This window comes from Epinephelus lanceolatus, chromosome 3 (assembly GCF_041903045.1).
Source record: "Epinephelus lanceolatus isolate andai-2023 chromosome 3, ASM4190304v1, whole genome shotgun sequence".
Taxonomy (NCBI): Eukaryota; Metazoa; Chordata; class Actinopteri; order Perciformes; family Serranidae; genus Epinephelus; species Epinephelus lanceolatus.
The window spans coordinates 36,917,883-36,941,502 of NC_135736.1; the positions used below are offsets into that span (position 1 = coordinate 36,917,883).

Sequence of the window (23,620 nt, forward strand, 5' to 3'; positions counted from 1 at the left end):
TTCCTGTTCTGTGCTGACATCATGCAGCGTGTCGCAGTCTTTTACCGCGCTTGGCTTGGTCGTTTAACAAACACAGTAACACACAGTTCCGAGATTAGCAGAACAACCTCCAGAGTGTCCATCAGTTGGAAGACCATGGAAGAAGCTCAGCAGCCGAAGCATGTTCACCTAAACGGGTAACTAACTTTAACTTTTGTCTACGTTCAACATGGAGGCTCAAACATCTACCGAGAAATGTGAAGTTAACGGGCAGGTACCATACCATGGTGTCTCGTGCTGTTGTGTTTCCCCAGTGTTTGTTGAGTTGATTCATTTCACTACCCACGTTTTTCATCTTTAAAATACCAGTCTGAGTAACGTTAATACTCTGTAACGAGCCCTACATTTAAACTCTCACTGAAGTAAAGCTACAGAAGTACTGTCATCAAAATGTACCTAAAGTATTACAGGTTAAAGAACTTAATGTACAGAAAATGCCCCCTGTTGGTGCTGTTTATTATACTGTGTTATTCAATGCTCACTTGTATATATTTTTAGCTCAGCTGCACTTACATGGAAAATCAAAATTAAAAGCATACACTAGCTGGTAGTTAAATCTGTAATAAATAATGATATCTCAGTGTTTTGTGTGATAATTCTTAGTTTTATTCAAACGTCTGGTCACATCCCTGCTCAAAACTTCTTTTGCCGCCAATAGTTATGTGAGAAGATGAAGTGATCTCCAACGGGCATGGAGTTAAAGATGAAACCTGCTTTTCAACATTTTCAGCAAGATGAATGTGTCATTTTTGTTGAGAGTGGGGGGAAAAAAGTAAAGGAGCACCATGCAAAAGTTTGGGCACGCTAAGACATTTGAGCTCTCAGGCAACTTTTAACAGACTCTCTGACCTTAATTAGTTTGTTAGGGCTCTGGCTTGTTCATGATCATGGTTAGGAAAGGTCAGATGATGGAAATTTCAAAGCTTTATAAATATTTTGACTCCAAAAACCTTGTCCCAACAATCAGCAGCCATGGGCTCATCAAAACAGCTGCCTAGCATTCCAGAAAACTAAAATAATTGACACCTACAAAGCAGGAGAAGGATATAAGAAGACATCAAAGTGTTTTCAGGTAGGTGCTTCCTCAGTGTGGAATGTAATTAAAAAATGGCAGTTAACAGGAACTGTGGAGGTCAAGTTGAGGTCTGGATGACCAAGAAAACTTTCTGAGAGAGCTGCTTGCAGAGTTGACCTATGGCTAAGCCACGCCCCCTCCACTCACTTGGACAAAATATCAACATTTAGTGACCGGCGCTATGGCAGGTATCACAGTACACGGCATTTCGCAGGAGGCAATTGATAATTTTTGGAGATATAATGATCAAATTTTGGTGCATCAAAGTGCATCAACGTTAGGCTAACTTTAGCTAACGTTAGCTAATAAACTCATTAAACTAAACACGTGGAAACATAATGACCACTGCTAACCCCATGTCTCCACTGGTTAGCTAACATTAGCTTTAGCTGCCCTGCACTGCTTTCCAGCCTGGTCAGATAAGGGCTGGCTAGCAGCACCCCTCATGTGGTGATTACTACTAATAACACTGTCACTGGTGGGACAGCACTGCCCCAGAAACTATGTCCACCCTGGGGCTCTGATTTTCTGCACAAGCCCAATTGACCTATGGCTAAGCCCCGCCCCCCTCCACTCAGTCGGACAAAATATCAACATTCAGTGACACGGCATTTTGCCGGAGGCAGTTGATGACATGGACATATTAATAAAGCCTGACTCATCTCTTTTGTCACTCTATAAGTCAGAAAATAGTCTACACACAACAGTAATAGAGACATTTTCACCATGTATTTAGGAATAAAATGTATATATCAGGCTGTGAATTATTTGTGAACAAGCCTTTGGAAACTGGAAATTTTGGTGCATCAGAGTGCCACTGAAGTTAAGGTTTTTGGCTCAGAATATGAGAAAAGGATAACGGCCTTTTTACCATCTTTACCAAGAGTGTCTCTCCGTTAGTTTGGTGCTACAGTATTTACACTGAATCATTCAGCATAACGTTTGCCAACCTTTGTTATCTCTGCCATTACAGATAAGTTAATGAAGCTAAGCTCCAGAAGTTAACGTTAGCTTAACTAGAGCCCTCTAGACAACAGCTAACAATGATGTACGATCACCAAAGTACAAAAACTAGAACAAAATAGGCTAATGAACTCCCAGCAAACAAGGTGACATGATGAACAACGCAGCTAGGAGCTAACGTTTGGCTAACTTTAGCTAACGTTAGCTAGAGATGTTAAAGATAACTTTATATTTCTTTCCAGCAAAGTGACAATATGTTGCCTCAAACACGATGTTGACTTACCTTAGAACAGATGTAGACATTCTTGTTAATCTTATTCATGTTGAGCTGATGTTGTGGTCTAACGTTACCGCACAACTTTATCCAAAGGAGACACTTTTCTCTGTTGAGATGTGGTTTAAAGTGTAAAAAATACACCTTGTCGCCCAGCCTCTCAGGATACCTTGTGTCGGAGTTGCATGTACCCCATGCACACCGTTTGACCATTTTTAAACTTCAAATCTCCGAAAAAGCTCATAAAAGCGAACAAAACTGACTTTCTGTAATGCATTTCAATGGACGTCCAGGCAGAGAATGTCCGAGTGTATGGGAATGGCTATACGCACTGTGATTGGCTCATCTCGTTTGAGGGCGGGGCTAGGCCATAGGTCAATTGTTAGAGAGGCAAATCAAAACCCCCGTTTGACTGCAAAAGACCTGCAGAGAGATTTATCCGACTCTGGGGTGGTGGTGCTCTGTTTTACTGTGCAGTGACACCTGCACAAATATGGCCATCATTGAAGAGTCATTAGAAGAAAACCTTTCTTGCGTCCTCGCCACAAAATTCAGCATCAGAAGTTTGCAAAGTTGCGTCTAAACAAGCCTGATGCTAACTGTTCATCACGGCGGTGGGTCGATCATACTTTAGGCTTGTGTTGCAGCCAGTGGCACGGAGAACATTTCACAGGTAGAGGGAAGAATGGATTAAATTAAATTCCAGTAAATTCTGTAGGCAAACATCACAGCATCTGTAAAAAAGCTGAAGCTGAAGAGAGGGTGGTTTCTACAACAAGACAATGATCCTAAACACGCCTTGAAATCCACAATGAGCTACTTCAAGAGGTACACGCTGAGGGTTTTGCCATGGCTCTCATAGTCCCCTGACCTAAATATTATTAAATATTTAATTATTATTAAATAAAAATATGTGGATAGACCTAAAGAGCAGTGCATGCAAGACAGCTGAAGAATCTCACAGAGCTAGAAGCCTTTTGCAAAGAAGAATGGGCAAAATTCCTCCAAACAAGAACAGAAAGACTCTTGGCTGGATACAAAAAGTATTTAGAAGCTGTGATACTTGCTAATGGGGGCGCCATGAAGTACTGACCATGCAGGGTGCCCAAACTTTTGCCTCAGGCCCTTTCCTTTTTTTGTTATTGTGAAATTGTATAAGATTGAAATAAAAAAGGCAGTCTTGCTTGAACTATTGAAGACATTTGTCATCTTTAACCTTTTACCTTTTGGAAATCAGGTTTTCTTTTACTTGCTTAGCTATACACACCACAGCAAATTTTGACCAGGGGTGGCCAAACTTTTGCATGCAGCTGTATATGATGACCAAATGTTTTGTATTTTAATCTTTGCAGATATTGCCACTGAAAATGTGATAAGTAGCATACCATCCAAACACTTAAGTATGGCACTTGAGTACACTACACACTGCCAAAATCAAGCAGAGCTGAAATAAAGCTAAAACATATTTCTTAGACGAAGAGATTTCAGTAAATTAAACTACAACCTGTTCCCCTGGTGCTTGTAAGAGAGGCGGACTGTAAACTCATCATGTTGGAGCTTTTACTGACGATTATGCACATTAAGCTTCTTCTCAGAATATAATTCTGGTATTTTAAAATGTCTGTGTTCACGTGTTGCAACTCATAACAGTTTACAACTGGTAATACAAGACAGAAATTGCTGCAAGGCTTTGTGATCTTAGAGAAAGATCTCAAACTTAAAGTCCTCTCTCTGTCTGTTTTGTGTCTCTCTGTAGCAGCACAACTAAGAAGAGGGAAGACTACCTGGAATGGCCAGACTACTTTATGGCTGTAGCCTTCCTGTCAGCCCAAAGGAGCAAAGACCCAAGCTCACAGGTGAGTGTGTAAATTGACAAAGATGTTTCTAATTCATTTTTAAGAAGATGTTTTGGGGGGGGGGGGGAATCACAGAAGGTAGCCAAACAAACAAGTAGGCAACAGACAACCCAAATATAAGGGTACAGTAGGGGAGGCCTTGGTCTTTAACTCAGGGTGCTGGTGTACCTTTCTCAGAAGTCCCTGATGCAAATATAGAGAAGGGAAGTTAAATGGGTTAAAGGAACAGTGATTGTCATTGACCTTTGTTTTCCTTGCTTCCAAGAAACACAAAGTTTATGTTGTTTTTTGAGGCATCAGCTGTACAGGAATAAATGTTGAGTCTTTCAGATTTACTATTATTCTCACGTTATGTCTCCAAAGTGATAACATACAGATACCTGGTTTAACTCAGATTTGTAAGACTGGTATTTTCTAGTCATTACACTTGGTAAGGAAACCGTTTCTGTGGTATTATTAACAAATTGTAATGAGGGTTGTCAATAAGGAGACCCAGAAAAGTGGAATTAGAGATGATGAAGGTTTTGGCACTTTGGCTTCGTAGGGTTGGGTACTGAACTTTGTACTTTTAAGAATATGGATTCACATCAAAGCCATTGGTGCCAAATGTTGGTACCTGGGTGCACATCTGTATGAGAATGGCGGGTTTAGACAAGAAGGGGAAGGGCCCCAAAGCCTTGAAGCGAGCCATGGAGCTCCAAGGCCAGCAACAGAGCTCAGCAGAGCCCTTTGGTTTTACTTCAGACAGGAGGTGGAAGCACCAGGAAGCCAGCTGCACCATTTGGCTTCTCTGTCACCTTCCCAGATCGCTCCTTTGGCTGCTCCTTTGGCTGCTCCTTTGGCTTCCCAGCTAGCCAAAACTATTGCTGCAGCGCTGATCTGCCACAGTAGTTTCGGATCTCAGCATAGCCCCTTGGTTCTACTTCAGACAGGAGGCGGAAGCACTGGGAAGCCAGCTGCCCCTTTGGCCGCTCTATCACCTTCCCAGATCGCCTCAATGGCCACTGTGTTGGCCTCCCAGCTAGCCAAAACTATTGCTGCAGAGTTGATCTGCACCGATAGTTCCGGCATCTGGTCTGCTTTTTCTGTGTTATTTTATCAAATCCTCGTATCACTGTTAGACAAGCGGACACACACACACACACACACACACACACACACAAACAAACAAACAAACAAACAAACAAACAAGCAGAACGACAGACAGAGACAGAAAATTAGCTCTATGTGTGATTAGAGAAGAGCAGAGGAGCAGAACTGCATTTAAATATTACATTTTTGTAATTACAGAGAAAATAAAATATCAAAAAAAAGGTTCCATTGGGTAAAGTTATGAAATTCAAGGCACCGGAAAAAACACCAATATCATTCAAATATGAACAGTACCTAAACCTGTGGCTTACAACAAGGAGGTTGTTGGTTTACATCCACAGGCTAGTTGTGTTCTTTCTGTGAGCGTGCATTTTCTCCCCATACCTGTAAGAGTTTCTTGCCTGTAGATGTCAAAGTGACAGACTTACAGCCTCAATTTGATCTGGAATCTATATTTAAGGTTGTAGTATGCTCTATTGAAACCTTCTAAAGGAATCACTTGGTGCACTAGACTTGTCAATGTTGTGCTGCCCATATAGTATCCTAATATGGATGCACATTCAAATTCCCACTTGCATAATGGCACAACTGTAAGAGGGTTTTTATTGCATTCAGTAGGTAAGATGTGCAGCACAGGGGAGAGAGGCCCAGCGAGGCCCATAAGCTCTTACAACAGTCATTATAGCAGGTAAACAAAATGGAGGATGCAGTTAGCATGAACATAGCTCTTAAATCCTCAAACAAACACAGCCGAACACTTTCAAAAAGATCCTCACTTACACATATAGACATGTATGTGTAAGAGACCATCATGGTTGAAAGAGATGGTGTTCATCACAAAGCAAACAGGATTTAAAGGGATCCTGTTTATGTCCAGGTCTTTAGAGTGTGTGAAATACTACTGCTGCATTTTATCTTGGATTAGTTCATGAAAGTTACAGCCAGACTAACCTGTGGAACATCTCTCCTTCTCTGCAGGTGGGGGCCTGTATAGTGAACGAGGAGAATAAGATAGTTGGCATTGGTTACAATGGTATGCCCAACGGCTGTGATGATGACCTGCTGCCGTGGTCCCGCTCTGCTGACGACCGGCTTGACACTAAATACCCTTACGGTGAGAACACATGTGCAAATGCACTTCCTGCTTTTTTGTTGCTTTATTTTGGATAATCATTCTGGCCTTATTCTTTTCTGGAATTAAATAGTTTGGTGAAAGAAGTGTATAACTACAAAAAGAGCTCCTGGTTTCATCCACCACAGCACAGAACCTTGTAGTATCCATCCTAAATTGTGTGGGAGGGTTTCTGGAATCAACATAATACAATTTTAAAGGCATCTGTGCAACAAAGACTGTGATTGACTAGTTGTCCATACTGTGCTGCTGAGTTCTCTTCATGTCTCAAGTGCTAGTCTTTGGCCTGTAGAGGGTGGTAGAGGATAAATAATGAAGGAATCTCTCTTTCTCCATTGACCACATGCTCTACTCACATTCTTCTTTGACATTCTCTCTGTTTCTCTCTCTTCCTTTCTCCTTTAGTGCTCATGTAAGGGTGGGATATTAGGGCAAATAAGAAGTCTACATCTTTCTCCACTCATAATGAGCCCCTTCTTATTTTGAGTTGTCTTTACTTTAAATGAACTGACAGTGCCACAGAAAGTGTCTGATGGTGGTGCTAGAGGAAAGGTTACTTCAGGATTCACCCTTCATCCATGAAAATGTGGTTGTTGGCTTATAAAACTAAAAGCAAATATAGGGGGGATTGGATGGATGGACTAGATTGACCAAGTAGTACATAGACCAAGACCAAGAAGAAGCACTGAAAAATTCAACTAACATGTCCACTGTTAATCTGGATAATCCGTAGACCTCACTGTGGACAGTTTTCATTGGGAGTATTTTTATGTCGATAGTGAGTTTAATGCGTCTGTTAATCCCAACAGTATCCTGGGGAAGATCTATGTTTGTCCCAGACATGTTTTCTGTCGTCCCCGGGATGACGGGACACTGTAAGTCTTGAGCCCTGCTTTTTAGCCTGCACAAACATTGTCCACTGCCATTTCTCAATGTCATCTTACTTGCTGATTAGCCAATGGTAGTAAACAAGGTAAATATCAGCCGATACCGTTGTGCGACTAATAAATAGGTGCATCCCTAAATGTCATGAATGTCAACTGATACTGTGTCTGTGCGACGTTTTGGAGAAAAGGAAGAGCTTTTCTGTCGCCAGTGTCACAGAAAACATACACCATCCAGGAGCCATGTCCTTGTATATTATGCCTGCCTGTCTAGAGTGTTTGCAGAACATCCTAATTAAACTTAAAAGAAGAAAACTCGCAACGTCTTGTACTGACTGGAGACCATCTCAACGCTCTGTCCCACAGTGTGCCACGCTGAGCTGAATGCCATCATGAACAAGAACAGCGCTGACGTGAAAGGCTGCACCATGTATGTGGCTTTGTTCCCCTGCAACGAGTGTGCCAAGCTCATCATCCAGGCTGGTGAGTGTTGACAGCAGGCGTGCACGCGCACGCACACACACGCACACACACCCACACACACACACACACACACACACACACTCTAGTCAGTTGTAACTATAGACTTATACTGATATTTTAAGGCCTGTTTTGATATTTTATTTGATAATATTTTTATATGTTAACTGCTTAAAGTTGTTGCTAACTGTGCCTGGACTTTGTTTCAATATTCAGTGTCTAAAAATAGGAAATTTTCCAGTCAAACCACCTTTAATACGAAATAATTTGGATGATATCACTTTTTCCCAAATATACATTTTGCTACCCAAATAGATTTGTTTTTTCTTCCTCTGTGTCCCCTCTGTTTTCCATCATTTCCAGTGGTCACTTTCCCCTTCAGCTCTATTTTTCTTCGTCTACCTGTGTGTGTTCTCCTGAGTGACCGGCCACTTCTGTGTTAGCTGCTGTCATTTCAGATATGTGTTGTCATATACAAAAAACACAGTGACCATTACAGCAGTCACACTTTGACATCCATTGGAAATTCTGTTTTATAAGTATCCGGGGTAATAACATAATAGCTGTAACCTAATTTTACATACACGCTCTAATACTGTGCCTTAAGTATGCACCATGTACTCATCTGCATCATATAGTGTTGTGTTTGAACTAACAGGGATGTTGTGCAAACTGTGACTTTGGACGCTTGAATTTTTAAGTTTCATAAAGACAGCAAAACATTTCCCTATAAATTCAACTTTTTCCCTGAGATGATCCCGCAGCTATCTTTCCACTGTCCATAATCTACCTATAATTTTTATCCACTTTAAGCAGCTCTTGTATTTTCATTTTGCACTGCATTGTGGAATAACACTGTCCATCATTATATAACATAACACTGTTGTTTGAAAGGAATTCATTTATGCATTTCATGAGTAACTTATAGGAGTTGTTTAAAATGTTGGATGAAAGAAATGCTCTCGTTATGATCACTGTTAAAAGGCAATACATTGTTTAATCTCAGTTACAGTCAGATTTATTTTGAAGTCACAAGGAAGAAACTGGCTTTTATCATTTGCCTGTGTGCATCACACTATACAGCATTTGGCTTTGTGTGTAATGTAGATATGCAGGCATGGGCTATTTGTTGCTGGTGTATGGCAATGTGCACCGTTTGCAATGTGAATGAACATAATTCTGAAGCGATGTGTCAGACAACCTAAATGCTTTAGGAAAATTCATTTCACAATCACCAGTCTTAAACCCAACTAGTGGTTGTAATGGTCGAAGCACCTTAAAATCCTGGGTGGTATCTATGTATTCATGTCTTCATACCTTCCTGATATTTCACTGGGGAACTTTCAGCCTAGAGATATGTAAGAGCGATGAGGTTGATACATTCCACAAGCTCAAATGTCAAGAAAGGAAATATTCTCACATCTACTTGCCTTTATTAGACTGAAAAACACAACCATACCCCTCCTGAATTCAAGTTTGGCTCGTTAATGCATTGTTAAACACACTTCATTTTAACTTAACAGAAACAAAATGCAACTCTTCAAAACCATCATGGTCACACTCAAGTGGCATTGAAGTGCTGCCCGCTGCAATAATTAAATTTTTCTGTGGCTGGGATGTGTGGTCATGTGTTTCAGATGAGAAGAAATTCTTTGTAACACAGGTCAACATGTCACAGAAGGAGTATTCTCAGGCCACAGTTTATCCTAAACTTTTATTATGGCTGGACTTCACCGCAAAATCAAACACTTGCAGCTCGGAGCGGCCGCCACAGCTTTCTGTAGCTGTTGCATGGCAGCTCACCACAGGCCACACATCACTTCTGCTTTATGTTTTTTGGCATTAGTCTTTTCATTATTCCAGCAATCACCATATAAACAAAATAAACATTGATTCAGTGAGTTATATATAAAAATATGCAGGGTCTACTGCTGTTTTTTTCCTGTTTCTCTCTGCTTTTGCTGGCCAGCATCTCCCTAGTCCTGTAACGTTACCCCCACCACCTGCAGTCGGCGTCTTTCTCAGCTCAGCTGCCTCTTCCATCGGTTGATACTGACCTCTGGTGGCACATGCTGTCCACTACCTACAACACATCACTTTAATACAGCACCGCCTTATCGGTTAACAGAAAGAGGAGTGTCTGTATTATTGTAGTCATTGGAAATCATACCATCAGGATTTTCTAAATACCCTAGTGTAACTGATACCACCCAAGCCTAGCACCTCACAGTACAAATGTGTTGAACAGCATACTCCTGATTCTACTATTCATGGAGCATTTTTGAAGAGCTAAAGTGCATCCTAAAGGTGGTCACCAGAATTATAAAGATTCATCATCTATAGAACATGAATACTGTCTAGCATTTACTGAAATATCTTGTTCTGAGTCCCACAATTGGCAGGATGGACCGCCTGTCGGATGTTGCCGTATTAAGGAGACAAAAACTGCAATTAAATCAAATCTGTCTCCTTTTTTACCCTCTTCATGCCTTCTGCTGTCATGCACTTCCCTAGGTGAGAAGTATGTCTGCTAAGAAGACTATGAATGGTCTTTATTTGTACGTCTGCCTTCTGTGCCTCTGTTTAATCCTTCTCTCCCTTTGTCACACCAGGAATAAAGGAAGTGGTCTATCTTTCTGATAAGTACCATGAATCACCAGAGATGGTCGCTTCCAGAAGACTGCTCAGTATGGCAGGCGTACAATGCAGGTAAGTAACATGTTTGATCTGGCACACAAGAACAAGTGGGAGTGTTTTTTGCAGTCTGTTTTTATTATTACACAAGGCCAAGGGATACATACATTCACACATACACACAAAGGAACATAATAACAATACCACCAGCTGAAACCAACAACAAGTTCAGGAGATACAAAAGAACAATAGACAAAAGAATAAATAAAACAAGTGCAAGTGTTGCTTCTTCACCTTAAAGGAAAATTGCGATGGTGTTGTAATTAACCTCTTTTTGTTGCACAAACCTTTTCCCAACTTTACTCCTCCGCCCAACTCAGTGTCACTTTGAGAATTGTCAAACACCTGTGCTGTGTTGAGAGGAGAAGGTGACACCCAAGACTTACATTTAAAATTTAGATATTGTGTTTGTTTCAGACAGATAGAAATCTTGGTTTACTTCCATTGTAGCTACTGTCATCCACCTTTGACCAGTTATTGACAACAAAAATACCCCAGAAAACTACAGTGGGCAACATCAAGGCAATACATTAACTCCTGATAGGAGCTTCTCATCGATATAACACAGCTGTAGTACGAGTCAGATAAATGGTGAGTGAAATGTGAGCTGTGACACAACCCTGCTTGACTCCTGTCCTGATTTTGAAAGGGTCTCTATCTGATCCACCACAGTAAACAGCAGCAGTCATGACATGCAGGAGGTGGGTGGTGATGAGAAATTTTTGAGAGGTGCTCCAAGGCATGCCAGAGGCTTCCTGGTTGATTAAATTAAAGGTCAGATCTGGTCAGGTCTGTAAAGCTGTGAAATAGTTTGTAGTGCCTCTGCTGCAATTGTCTGTCTCTGACAATGTCAGTCATGTCAGGCAGTTCGAAAACCACACATACAGGAAAACATGGAGGAGTGGTAGAAGCAGACAATAGGTGAATGCAATTCTAGGCGTGTTTTGGTCCCCAGATTTTGCTGCGGCATCAGCACTTTTGACTTTCACGCTACTCTTTGGTACAGACAGCTGCGGACGTGATTCAGTGGCACAGAGGAGAAGAAACTTTCCACTGTAAGACTCCAAGATAACATTATCTTCTCTCTGCTGCTTGGAAGTGGTGAATTTACAGCTCACAGATACTTAATACGACCGTATTGTTTGATATCTTGTGTCTGCAAAAAATGTTGCACATTTCTGATCTGTTGTTAGCGCCATAAGCTTGTTTGTTATATTATATAAATGCCGCTGTCACAGTGAACATCTAGTTGGACCCTGTTCAGACTTCATCGAATATATATATATATTAAACAACTGAATCTGGTTCGATTCAGATCCCATGTACTTAAACAAGAAATACTTTATTAAAATATTTGCATATAAAATAACATTTCTATCAACAGATTGATATTACTTATATTTTTTCTTTTTCTCTTTTCCTCACTACCTATTTTTCGTTGTAAAAAACATTGATCAACAACCGCAATAAACTCAAACTATTTAAATATTTACTATTTAAATCACGCTGACAGCGTTTGAGCCAGCCACAACAATGTGTGGAATTTTGTTGGTTTCATTTATTGTTTGTCCTGCCCCGGTGCAAACAGCGTTTTTTGACGTCCGTGGTCCAGTTGTGGAAAAATCAAACGTCCCAGTGTAATAAATCAAACGCACCCCAACCACTGTGTTTCGGAAGTAGACGCGCATGCGTAGTCATGTACTGCTGAGAGTGAAATCCCTGATCGTTGGCTCACACGCAGCTTGTTCAAGCTGTTCTCTGTGTTGTTGAAATTAAACAAAATAACATGGAACATATCTGCTTATAATGCTACTGATTTTAATTGGGATATTTTTTGATGAACTGAATGACATTTAATGGAGTGTTGCACGTCTCGAAGGCTGGACTCACTGGACTCTCTCCCAGGGGAGGGGCTGGTGGAGAGAGGGAGATGTCCAGAGTCCGGACAAGGCTCTGCACGCAGCACGGACAGTACAGAAGCAATTCGGAATGAGTTAAAAGCAATTAATAAACAGACAAAGTGGTGTTTAAAACTGCATATATTGCTAGCAGATCTATTTTTCTGGCCTAAAGTGCGGCCGTGACTGGTTCTGAATGTGGGCTTTAGCAGGCAGCCACTCTCTCCTCTCCTCGTCACCCCCTCGCTCTGAATATAGGCATGGTCTGCAACGAGTCCAATTCTCACACTGGTATCGGTTCTTCCGGTATTTCAAAAATGAGTATCACCGGGTTTTTTCATCATGGAATCGAAAGGTATCGCAAGTATTGGTTCTCATGACATCACTAGGTAGAACTAGTTAACGTTAAGTGTATGCAGCCCGTACCTGGAACTAACTGCTCACAGAGGTTGCATTAAGTTACGTCATGAGGCGTTTAAGCTCTATTTAGTGAAATTGAGAATCGGGCGAAGTAAACTGTAATGTCATCATAATGTGTTCAAATGTAATCTCGTGAAATTTTAGTTTTGGTGAGAAAATTGAGTAAATCCAGCTGTTTGAAGGAGAAATTCTTAATGTTTTCACAGCAATATTAAAAGGATATTAGAGAGGGAATTATGATGTATCATATATAGCAAAAAGGCTTGAAGCAGTTATTTAAAAAAGTTTTTCATGTGAAATAGGGTTATTTTCAAGGTTGTTTCTTAAATGTGTGTGATTGAGTTAGTGCTCATTTAAAGCTTGAGCAATGACGGACTGAATGGCAAATATTTTCGTGAAGTGAAGCTTTCTTTCCCTGGAGTTTTTGTTCCTGCTCCCTCCTGTAGCTGTCCTTGCCCTGCTGAATCCTCTCCTTCAGTTCTCTCTAAACCTGTACACCTCTCCCCTGTCCCTGTCTCTGAAGGCCCTCTTCCTCTCATTCAAGAGGACCTTGATGTCCATGGTCACCCAGAGTTTGTTGTTGGGTAAACAGTGTACAGCCTCTGTTGGAACATGATCCACACAGATGTTAATGTACCCTGTTATACAACTGTGAGATCGTCAGTGTCCTCTCCATGTGAGTTACAGTGCACATCCCAGTCAGCTATTTCAAAGCAGCTCTGCAGAGCTTCAGTGGTCTCATGTGACCATCTCCTCACAAGTCACAGGCTGCTGTTGGCCTAGAGGCTTATACTGGAGTAGAAGGTACATCATGTTGTGCTCTGATCATCTGAATATCTGGGGTAGAGCTATAGGGCTGTATGCCTCTTTAACACAGCATATAGGAGGTGCAGTGTCTTATTTCCCTGGTTGGACAGCACACAGACTGCTTGAAATTGGGCACAGTCCGGCCAGATTGAGGTGGTTGAAGCCCCCAGATATTGTAGTGAATGCATTCGGGGGCTGCATCTGTAGACAAAAAGCAACTGTTGCTTGCCGCTGCTTGTACAGCGGCAACAACCATACATGTATAGAGGAAGTGGATCATTTGATGGATTTTGGCCTTAGTGGGCCACCACTGCAAAACGTTACCAGTGGCAACACTGTTGCACCGATTAGTTTTGAAAGGGCAGTCGCCAATTGGGAAACTCAACATTTACCAGACCAATTGTGTGACTCCATCACTCACCAACAACAAAATGAAGTCTTCCCTTACATGTCATACATTTTAAAGATAACAAAATGCAAACAACAATGATAAAAAAAATAATAGATTATACAGAATAAAATGAAATAAACCAATAAAGAAAATGAAAAAGGAGGTTTCTCTGTTTTTTAAAGAGGGTTCCCATATTGTTATATTCATGTCATGCTTTCATTGTTGGTATCTTGTATCAAACTCAAAGACATAGTTCACATGGAATTTACCGGTACAATCAAATATTAAAAGGAGTTCAGACAGTCCAGGGAACTGCAGAGGACCATGACATCCACATCTCACCCGCCACATTCATCACAATACTTAAATCAACATTCTCCATATATTGTAGAAAAGGACCCAAAATGATTTCAGAGTGATTATTTTGCTTTAATGATGTATGTCATCTTTTCCAGAGGTAGAGTTGCGCCTGGTTCACACTGCACGACATTTCTGTCGGTTTCAACAGTCACCATGTCAGATTACGCGATTGTGGAGTCATAAAATCGTGCCCTGACTTGGCCGACAGATATGACAGACAACACGATGGTCCACGCCAATTATCCCTGGTCATCTTTCACGACGTGTGTGATGTCATCGGGTTATTCTTGTCCTATTTTTATTAATATTACTATTATTATTTACTGTGTCTGTTCATGTGCCAGCGGAAATGTTGTAGTAATGTAAAAAAGCACCAGCAGATGGCAGGAGCTACATTTGAAGTACCATACACAAACATACAAGTCACTGAATCCTCCACAACAAGTTCCTGCAAATGTTTCACAATAAAAGCCTATTTGGAAAATGAAGGGATTCTCTCAACTGAAGTTATAATAGGCTTTTAATTTGAAACAGATACAGGAAGTGTTGAGTTTGAAATGATGGTGCGATGCATTAACTTTATCAAGGCAACGTGAGCAGATAGAAAAGTATAAATATAAAGATACAGAGGGATTAATGAATAACGGCCTGTTTATAATGTAGTCTGTTTCACATGAAGCTGGTACCCTCTGGAGTTGTGAGTGAGTAAAAGCCTCTATTTTTTAATTTTCTCTGATCTGATCAGCTCTGTGCGGCTCAACAGATTAATTATCCACCCCTCAAGTCACAAACTGCTGCTGGAGAGCTCCGCCTGCGCTGTGTTCTGCAAAAATCCTCATAATTTAGAGAAGGGACACAGAATGATACAAAGGGATGCACAAGCATTTTGATTTTGCTGTCCATCCTCTTCAGCTGCAGCCACACATACACTGTCATTCTGAGGGAAACACTGGCCATGTAAGGTCTCCTTAGGATGCTTGGGACCATGGCTACTGACCTTTTCAAACTCCTCTTGAACTGTGACAGTGGGAACTGCTAGTGGGGACTTGGTGATGGAGAGTATCATCACTGTACTTTTCAGTAAGCTCTAAGGGCTTGTTGCTTGCACTGCTTGAACATCAACAGAAAAACGGGTCCTTCTCAATGGTAGCGAAATCTTCACAGCGCTCGTTAAATTCAGGGATCAGTTAAGTGAGCACAGTCACATATTTTAGCCCTTGTAGCATTTTACCTAGGGAGGTTGGCCTGGAAAAAAATAGTAAAACCTGGTCTAATGTTAAAATGGCGGAGCAATTCCCTGTTATTTAATATGTGCTTTCTTCAGATAGTGAGATGTGATACATAGGTAGGTTCACAGGGACGTGTGGATGTGTTGCTGGTGGGTGAAATAATACACTGTTAATGAGGAAAACATTAATTACATCCTGTAGAATGTGAGCAGTGTGTGGCTCCACATCTAGAGAGACATTGTGCATATTTACACGAGGATCGGTGTAACTTCTTTGATTATTTCAGAAGCTGAAAGTTTAGTTCTGTTTCCTCTGTCAAGTTTATAACTACTGCTTAAATGTCCCAAATGCCCCACGATATTTACTGCAGTGACATTACTGCTCTTACTGCATTATTAAGCAGAAAACTGCTTCTCCAATTTGATAAATCTGTCAATAGCAGCACACCAGGTGCAAGCACACCTGGCTTTTAAAGGTAATGGGAGTTGAAACTCATATTGGTTGAATTTTATGCCTCAAACACACCTTTTATAAATGAAGAGACTAAATAAAACCCCTTTCCCTCATGAGCCTTACTGTATGCCCAGATTAAGCCCCATTTAACTAGAAAAAAATGAGTTGGATATGCCCCAAATGCACTTGGGCCTGGCACCACTGGTTCTCAAGTTGTCCTCCCACTGAATCCAGATTTCTCTGTAGTCGTTAATTCAAGGTCCACACAGTTCAATACACTCAGCATCATACTTGCGGTTGGCCGTGTCTTTGAGCTAGTTTGCTGTTTCTGTTAAGTAGCTGTCCATTAGTCACTCGCTCTACAGCTGGAGACAGCACTTCAAAATAAAAGCTCTGTGTTGTAACCCACTTTTGGACCACGACCCACCAGTTGGGAACCACTGCTTCAGACCACATGCTATTAGCCCCTTTTACACTGCCAGATTTTCCGCGAATGTTGGGCCGTTTTGCCGGCAAGCTGCGAGCGTTTAGACACACAGAGCCGGATTGGCGAATTGATCTGAGGTGCCCAGTTTTCCACCTCGTTGGGTAGTCATATTGGCAGAACCCTTTTAGTTTAAACAGACCGAGGCACCCTTCCACAACGGGAGGAGCTGTTGATGACACTGCATGTGCGAGCCACTGGCGGTGGATAAACAGGAAACAGCTGATTAGCAGGAATGAGCAGCTAGTAGCCAGAGGGAAACACAAACCTGACAGACACAGATGAGCAACTGGGGAGACAAGGAATTGCGCGTCCACCTTGCCCTCGCAAACAGAGACCATAAACTGTCAGATGACGGGGACGGTGAAGGACAGGCCAACTTAGGAGAGAATTGCCGAATGAGTGACCAGCCGTGGCTTCCCTCCCACGTCACTGTTTACGTCACATGCTGAGCTACATGTTTTGTTACTTGCTCACTCCCCCCATTGCCCCGAAAAAGGCATTCTGTATAAACAAAAGTAGGTAGGCGGCATTTTGCTGCACTCCCCGATTTTGTTTTTATACTGCCAATGCTGAAAAAAGACTGATTGGGCTTTCATGCAAATTTGCACAACTCCTATCTAAAAAGGGCTATAGATAGCTTGAATAGGGCCCTGAGTGTGGGCTAAGAAGTGTGTGTCCAGGTGGTCCCAAAACGTAGCTGTGAACTAAGTGTTTTTTGGTGGGTCAGAATCTACATGTGTGTGCGTTTGGGTTTTTCCTGGGTTGGCTTTGGACTGGATTTGTGTCCAGGACATGGTGGTGTATGTGTGTTTTGGGAGCTGTTGGAAAAAGTGTAAACATGCCCACTAATAATCTGCTCAGGGACACCTGGTCACAGAGAGAGAAGCTTTTACATGAAAAGTTGTAAAAAAAGCAATGAAGTCTTTAAGGGTTTTATTGAACTCACTTTAGCAGGCTGTAAAAGCAGTTTTTTTTTTTTTTTTTTTGTGTGCCTTCTTTTTCCTTTTCGGTCTTACTCCCTTTTTCTGTCCACACTTCTTTCTGTCTACAATTTACCCAGACCTTGTGACAATGTATCGGGGTTGGGTGACAGATGAAAGCAAAACTCTAAGAAAACCAAGAAGTGACTTTCATCCTCATCCATGTTTGTATTTGGTGTTTTCCATGTGTGTCCTCATACCTGCGCGTCCCTGACTAAAATGCGTTTGTTGCTTTTTTTCCTCTGTGTTTTGGCAGGCAGTTCAAGCCCAAGAGGACCGAGATTGTCATTGATTTTAATTCCATTAACCACCCTGGAATACTGAACAGCGTGACCAAGTGAAAATGCAAAAGGCTCACCTTGGGGAGCTGGTGAATGAGGCGGGAAGTAGAGGGAGACTGACAAGATTGAAAGGGACTTTGATGCCTCTTTTCTGTATATCTTCTTGCCCCCTGCTTTGTCCAAAGGAAAACTCAAGGATACCTCGACTTTGGCGTCTTTTGATATTTTGATTAACCGGATATTCAAGATAGTTTAATTTGACGCTTTCGCTCTTTGTGGATGGTTGTGGCAGAAGGTCTTTCAGTGCTGCTTTCACGTTTTGTTTTTTTTTTTTTTTTTTGTTTTCCTTTTAAAACTCCCTTTGGGTTTAGCTGTACACAAGGGCTCTGAACACACTTTCTTGAGTGTTTGATTTTAAAATCTTTTGTGTTGTGAATCAGATCTTCCAGCTCATGGCTGTCTGCACAGGGGAGAATCAGAATCTGTTTAATTCCTCCTTCAAACAAGGTTCCAGATTAATAAAGAGGCACCTTGACATTTACTGCATTTGACCTTTCACATTCACAGTGAAAGCTGCTCTCAGGAAATCAGTCTTTATGCAATTTGGTTCATCAAACCTGTCTGCAGAAAGTAGCCACTGTTAAATGTTGCCTGGGTTTTACTTTCAATTGTATTTTTTCTATTGACGCTCTAATGGGTATCAACTGTACTGGCAAATAAATTTGGAAACAGTATTTTAAGAATGACTCTTGAGTCTTTGGCAGCACACCTATGACTAATGCTGCATTTACATCCTCCTCAGATGGTCCCATTTCCTGAGTTGGGAAGTCATTCTTCCAACTATGTTGTGTTCATGGGCTTTAAGTCGTTATGTGGAAACAGTATGGATGCTACAAAGAAGCTTTTTTGCACATCCCCTAAAACTATTGAAATATTGCTTTACTTAATGCTAATAAATCATTTTTCTAACTAATTTAGGTTGCTCTACATGAGTAAGGTGACGGTTATAATGTAATACCATATTACAAATTACAGCTGAGCAAAATATTGACATGCAATATGTGAACTTAAAAAAAGACTGAACTGAACTTTTTTTTTTGTCGGCCATGTTTCTGCATACATGCGTCAACTCGGCAGCTTGTGTACCAGAATTTGACCTGACTTTCTTTGTTGTTGCTGCGACTTGAGTTTCTTATTCCACCAGCTCATAAATGCACCTATGGTAGCTCTGTTTCTTCAGAACTAACAAAAATAATTGTTTTGATTGAATGACAAAATGACCCCAATTTGCAGATTAGAAGAACTAATGGAGCTGCTTGTGAGTGGCACAATTATTCCAACATCAGCTGTCCTCTTATTGTTACCCACTATATAGGTTACTGTATGTTTTAAAAAATATTCCTTGTAGGGGATATGGAGCTTAGTTTTAATGACCATTTTTCATTTTTTCCCCAAAATGTGTCGCAGTCTTTAGTTAGTGGGACAAAGTTTCTGTAATGTTTTATTGTAAAATGTCTATTTTCAACTGTAGTAAGACGAGGCAGCACATTCTCCTCTTAGTATCTCTTATGACACTATTTATTTTGGTTTCTTTCATGGAACCGAACAGCCCACTCGCCCGAAGGAAATGTTGGCATTGTACGTTACATTTGCACGTTGTTATGTATCCGTTACGTTTAAACTTGACGGCAGTGGGTCGTTACAAAACACCCACATTTGGTGCCTAAAAAGCTGCTGGAAACATGGCAATGACTTGCTAAATTAGTTGCATGGTTTTTGTGCCCAAACCTAACCACACGTATACCCCAGTGTTGAGATGTAAAGTTTCAACATATTCAATACATAATGTGCAAATTTGACACATCTATGGTTTGCAGAAACGCATGATTCCAACATTTATTCTAGTGTTTGGGATGCACGTTAAGGCTTTTAAAAATATGTATCTGTGGCTCATGATAGTGTGTTTTCAAGACTACCTGTCAATAAGATGAGAACAGCTGATTCTTTTTGTCATATTGTCTAATATGCTGTACAAGTGTATGAAAGCTATAGTCATTCCTTCATAATGTGTCTGTGTACTGAATCAATGTACATGACCAGAAAACACTTGTCAGTTCTGTGACTTGATACCATCATGTCCGCTGTGAGTGCAGCTGAAGTCAATAAAACTTTTTGGCCACATCAGCTTGTGTTCAGTGTGTTCATTATTCTTGAAAAGGCATTTTAGAATCAAATCAGTCTGAGAGTCACTGCAGTTCAAATGAAAAAGTACATAGTTTATCATTCATGCCAGACGGTGTTAAAGGACAGTAGGTCCTTCACTGCTTTGTTAAGTAGCCTTTAGAAACTGCCAGACAGATTTTAATCAAAGTTAAGCCATGAGGCCAAGTGAGCAGTATTTGATGTGGATAGTTCCATCATTGCTGGAGCCAAATATTTGACTTAATAATTCACAGAATATTTTGTTTTTGTTCATTAAATTAAGTAAAGCAAAGTAAATGATGAATGAAGATGAATAATATATGAATATGTATTGTGCCATGGATTATGTGTTTTGTTTCATTTGAATTTCCAATTATTTTGTGATTGATTATTGTTGCATATTGGATGCTGTAGTGATATTGGCCTGGGGCCGTATTCACAAACATGAGAACACTCTCAGAGAGCTCCGAACTTAGTCTAAAAACGTTTTAGTAAGGAGTCCTAGCTTAGGAGTGATATAGTAAAGTTCTCAGAGCAACTTTGAGCAAGGACGGGACTGAAACTTTGACCTTAATGAGGAGGTGTGGTTCACCCTGTTGCTAGGTGTGATGTGTTCTTTTAACAGATGTGATTGGTTGTCACAGACACACCCTTTTGTGAGCCTGTGTGGTGTGGACACCCAGTGGAAATTAACTGAGACTGGTTGTCTTGTGTGATGCTCTGCTGATGGAAGGTTGAGACAGACCAAAGTCATCACTGCTGCACTGTTGTTTTTGTCCAGTTTTCCAAATATTTTAATGTTGTGATCATTTTATTTCTGGTGTTACAGTTTTAGGTGGGGAATGTGTGCGTATTCTTAATGAGATCAACTGCACATATTATCCCTGCATGATGTAATCTGTAGCCTTTCATTAACTCACTGCCATCCAGTGTTTGGAGAATATTTCTCCGACCTTTTTGTGTTTCCACAATTTTCTCCTCTTCTTCAGAAAGTCTTCCTCCCTGCTCCTAACAGTTTGTCACCTTAGGAACTTTTTTAAGGTCTAAGATGCTCTGTGAATAACTTTCATCTTTACAAGGGCCTAGTCTTAACTTTAAGGAGAAATTCTAAGAAAACGTCACCATTCTAAGAATTTTGTCACTAGGAGCAACAGTTACTGCTACGAAGCTTTGTGGATACGGCCCCTGGTGTGTTCAGCTCAGTAGACAGGTGAATGCAGCCCCTGTTGTAGTTGGGTTGAGGCTCTTTGCATGGAGGGGAGCTCTCTAGCCATACATTTTTTTGACTGTTGCCAAGCACTGATTCATTTGACCTACCGTGAAGTACCTGCTGACAAATCTGATGTGAACAATCTGCCTAACTCCACTCCAATAAGGCTGCTTACTTTATTGAAAAAATGGAGAATAAACATTAGAAAGGAGAGGTAGTTTTGACTTTATTGGATAGTGCTTAGGCACACCAGACCTGGGGTCTCAAAAAAAAATGCATAAAACAAGGCCTGAAAGAGACGTAAGCCACTTCCCATGCAAGTGTAGTGATCTATAAGACTAGACTTGATTGGAGAAACTTTGACCCATGTCTATGAACATTTTGGAGATGAGAAATCGGCGATAGATGGTGAGGTGGAACCCTGATTGTAGAAATTGTAGAACCTTTTTTGGATTTTGTCTGTACGTACATTTTTAGTATGGGTCCTACGCATTGTTTCATCAAAGAGACCCCTGCATGCATGTACTTGGTAGCTGCAAGAACAAGCCTAGGGACATTTGAATTCAAAAGGGTTGTTCTTTTGACCATGTTTGGACCTTTAGGCTTTGGTAGTTCCTCTTTGACAACAAACAAAGACTAGGTGGAAGAAAGTATATATTTAACACAGATTAACACATGATTTTCCACGACCTTTTGAAAGGATATAGTGCGTGCAAACATGCAGACACGTGCAGAACGTGGAGATTACAGTTTGAAGTACAACACAACCAAGGCTTGAACCTCGGTATGTCAGGCCACTTTGGGCTCCATTCAGGGTTCCTGTGTTTTGGATATCTTGTGTCTGCATGGTTTATCTTTAAATTTCTCTTCATGTTCAGTCTGAACATATTTCAACACAGATAAAAGCCCAGTGCTGCTTCCTGCTGCGATCACAGTGCGAATTTGGCAAGTTTCCATAAAGAGTTAATCTCTGGATCTTGAACTTTGTTGGAGGTCATTCCCTCCATCACCTGTTATTCTCCATGTTGTACTTTTTAATAAAACACAAATGCCAGGCTTGTGTTTTTTCAATTCCATTTGTTCAAATATTCCATCTGCAAGCTATTGTTTGACATTCTGCCACCAAGATATTCATAGGAACATTACGGGCCTGCAACAGATATTTCATTGTTTTTCCTATTGACTATCAGGCCTATCATGCATAGAGACAGATCTCTCTCTCTCACACACACACACACACACGCACACACACAGCGCCATTCATCTGACTGATGCCCATGCAGTGAACACAAACACACACTGTCAAACACACAGTATTCCATTTGCTATTTGACAATTTCTACCGACATGCCTACACACACAGATGCAGTAAATGCAGCCAGCAGCCCATTTCACTGTCAGATTGATTTGCTGCTCATTTCCGTAGCAAGTGTTCACCAATATATTGGAATCATTACTCTGCACTCTACAACACAGACCCTGACAACACCTCCTATTGTCTGTGTGTGCTCATGTGGTGTGCTCACTTGTATTCATCTTGATCTTAATAAGATAGATTTAATATTTTACAACAAATATGTACAGTAGCTCAGTCGCCAGAAGAAATTGTCAGCATTGTACCGGTGTGCAACCACTATCATGTTACATATTAACATTTCATACGTATCATATCAGTGTCTCCAAAGTGAGGTAGTATATGAGCTGACATCTGGGCGCAGAGGGGATGGAGGATGGCATGACATCTAGGCAAGACACCTGCCAAGTTGCAGACCACTGTTTGGGACCAACAACCACAAAACTGGCTGTGATTTAACGAGTCATTGCTGTGTTTCCAGTGGCTTTTGGGACACTAAACATCTGTGTTTTGTAGCGATGTGTCACTGTTATTCCAGGTGGCTCTTTTAGGCATGAAAAGTTGTTTTTTAAAGAGACAGCGCTGCTTTTCCTGCCAAGATGTGCCTCCCAAATGAGGTATTTTATACCAAAATATGATCTTTTTCTAACCATAACCAAGTGTTTTTTGTGCCTTAATCTAACCACACGTTAACCACAGCACCGTTAAAATGTAGAGTTTCAAGGTATTTGCTACTTAATAACATGCAAATGTAACGTATCCATGGTTTGCAGAACCATACAATGCCAAAATGCTGATGATTGGGTTGTCAAGAGGGACTTGTGGCTGACATTGGCTACCCTGCATCATGTGTGTCCTGTGTCTCCATCACATCTGAGTGCAATAAAAAGAAATATAAATTTTTAAGCAGCCTTGTAATTGGCCTGTTCCACTTTAGCACCATTTTAGACTTTGTGTAACTTTGTTTTCCCAAACTTTTCAGCCAGAATAATAATAATAAATAATTAACACACTAGTTTGCAAACCAAATTAGTTGTAAAAGTAGTTGAGGCTGGTGGT

At 40.9% G+C, this 23,620-nt stretch overlaps 1 protein-coding gene across 1 annotated transcript; it reads left to right on the forward strand.

Annotated features, from left to right (window-relative positions):
• dctd (dCMP deaminase) lies at positions 1 to 19,976 on the forward strand. The gene is made up of 6 exons (XM_033622931.2): positions 1 to 176; positions 4,108 to 4,207; positions 6,278 to 6,413; positions 7,682 to 7,798; positions 10,408 to 10,504; positions 17,771 to 19,976. The coding sequence occupies exons 1-6, from the start codon at positions 22 to 24 to the stop codon at positions 17,853 to 17,855; spliced, it is 690 nt and encodes a 229-aa protein (XP_033478822.1). The 5' UTR covers positions 1 to 21; the 3' UTR covers positions 17,856 to 19,976.
• Positions 19,977 to 23,620: the final 3,644 nt, after the last annotated feature.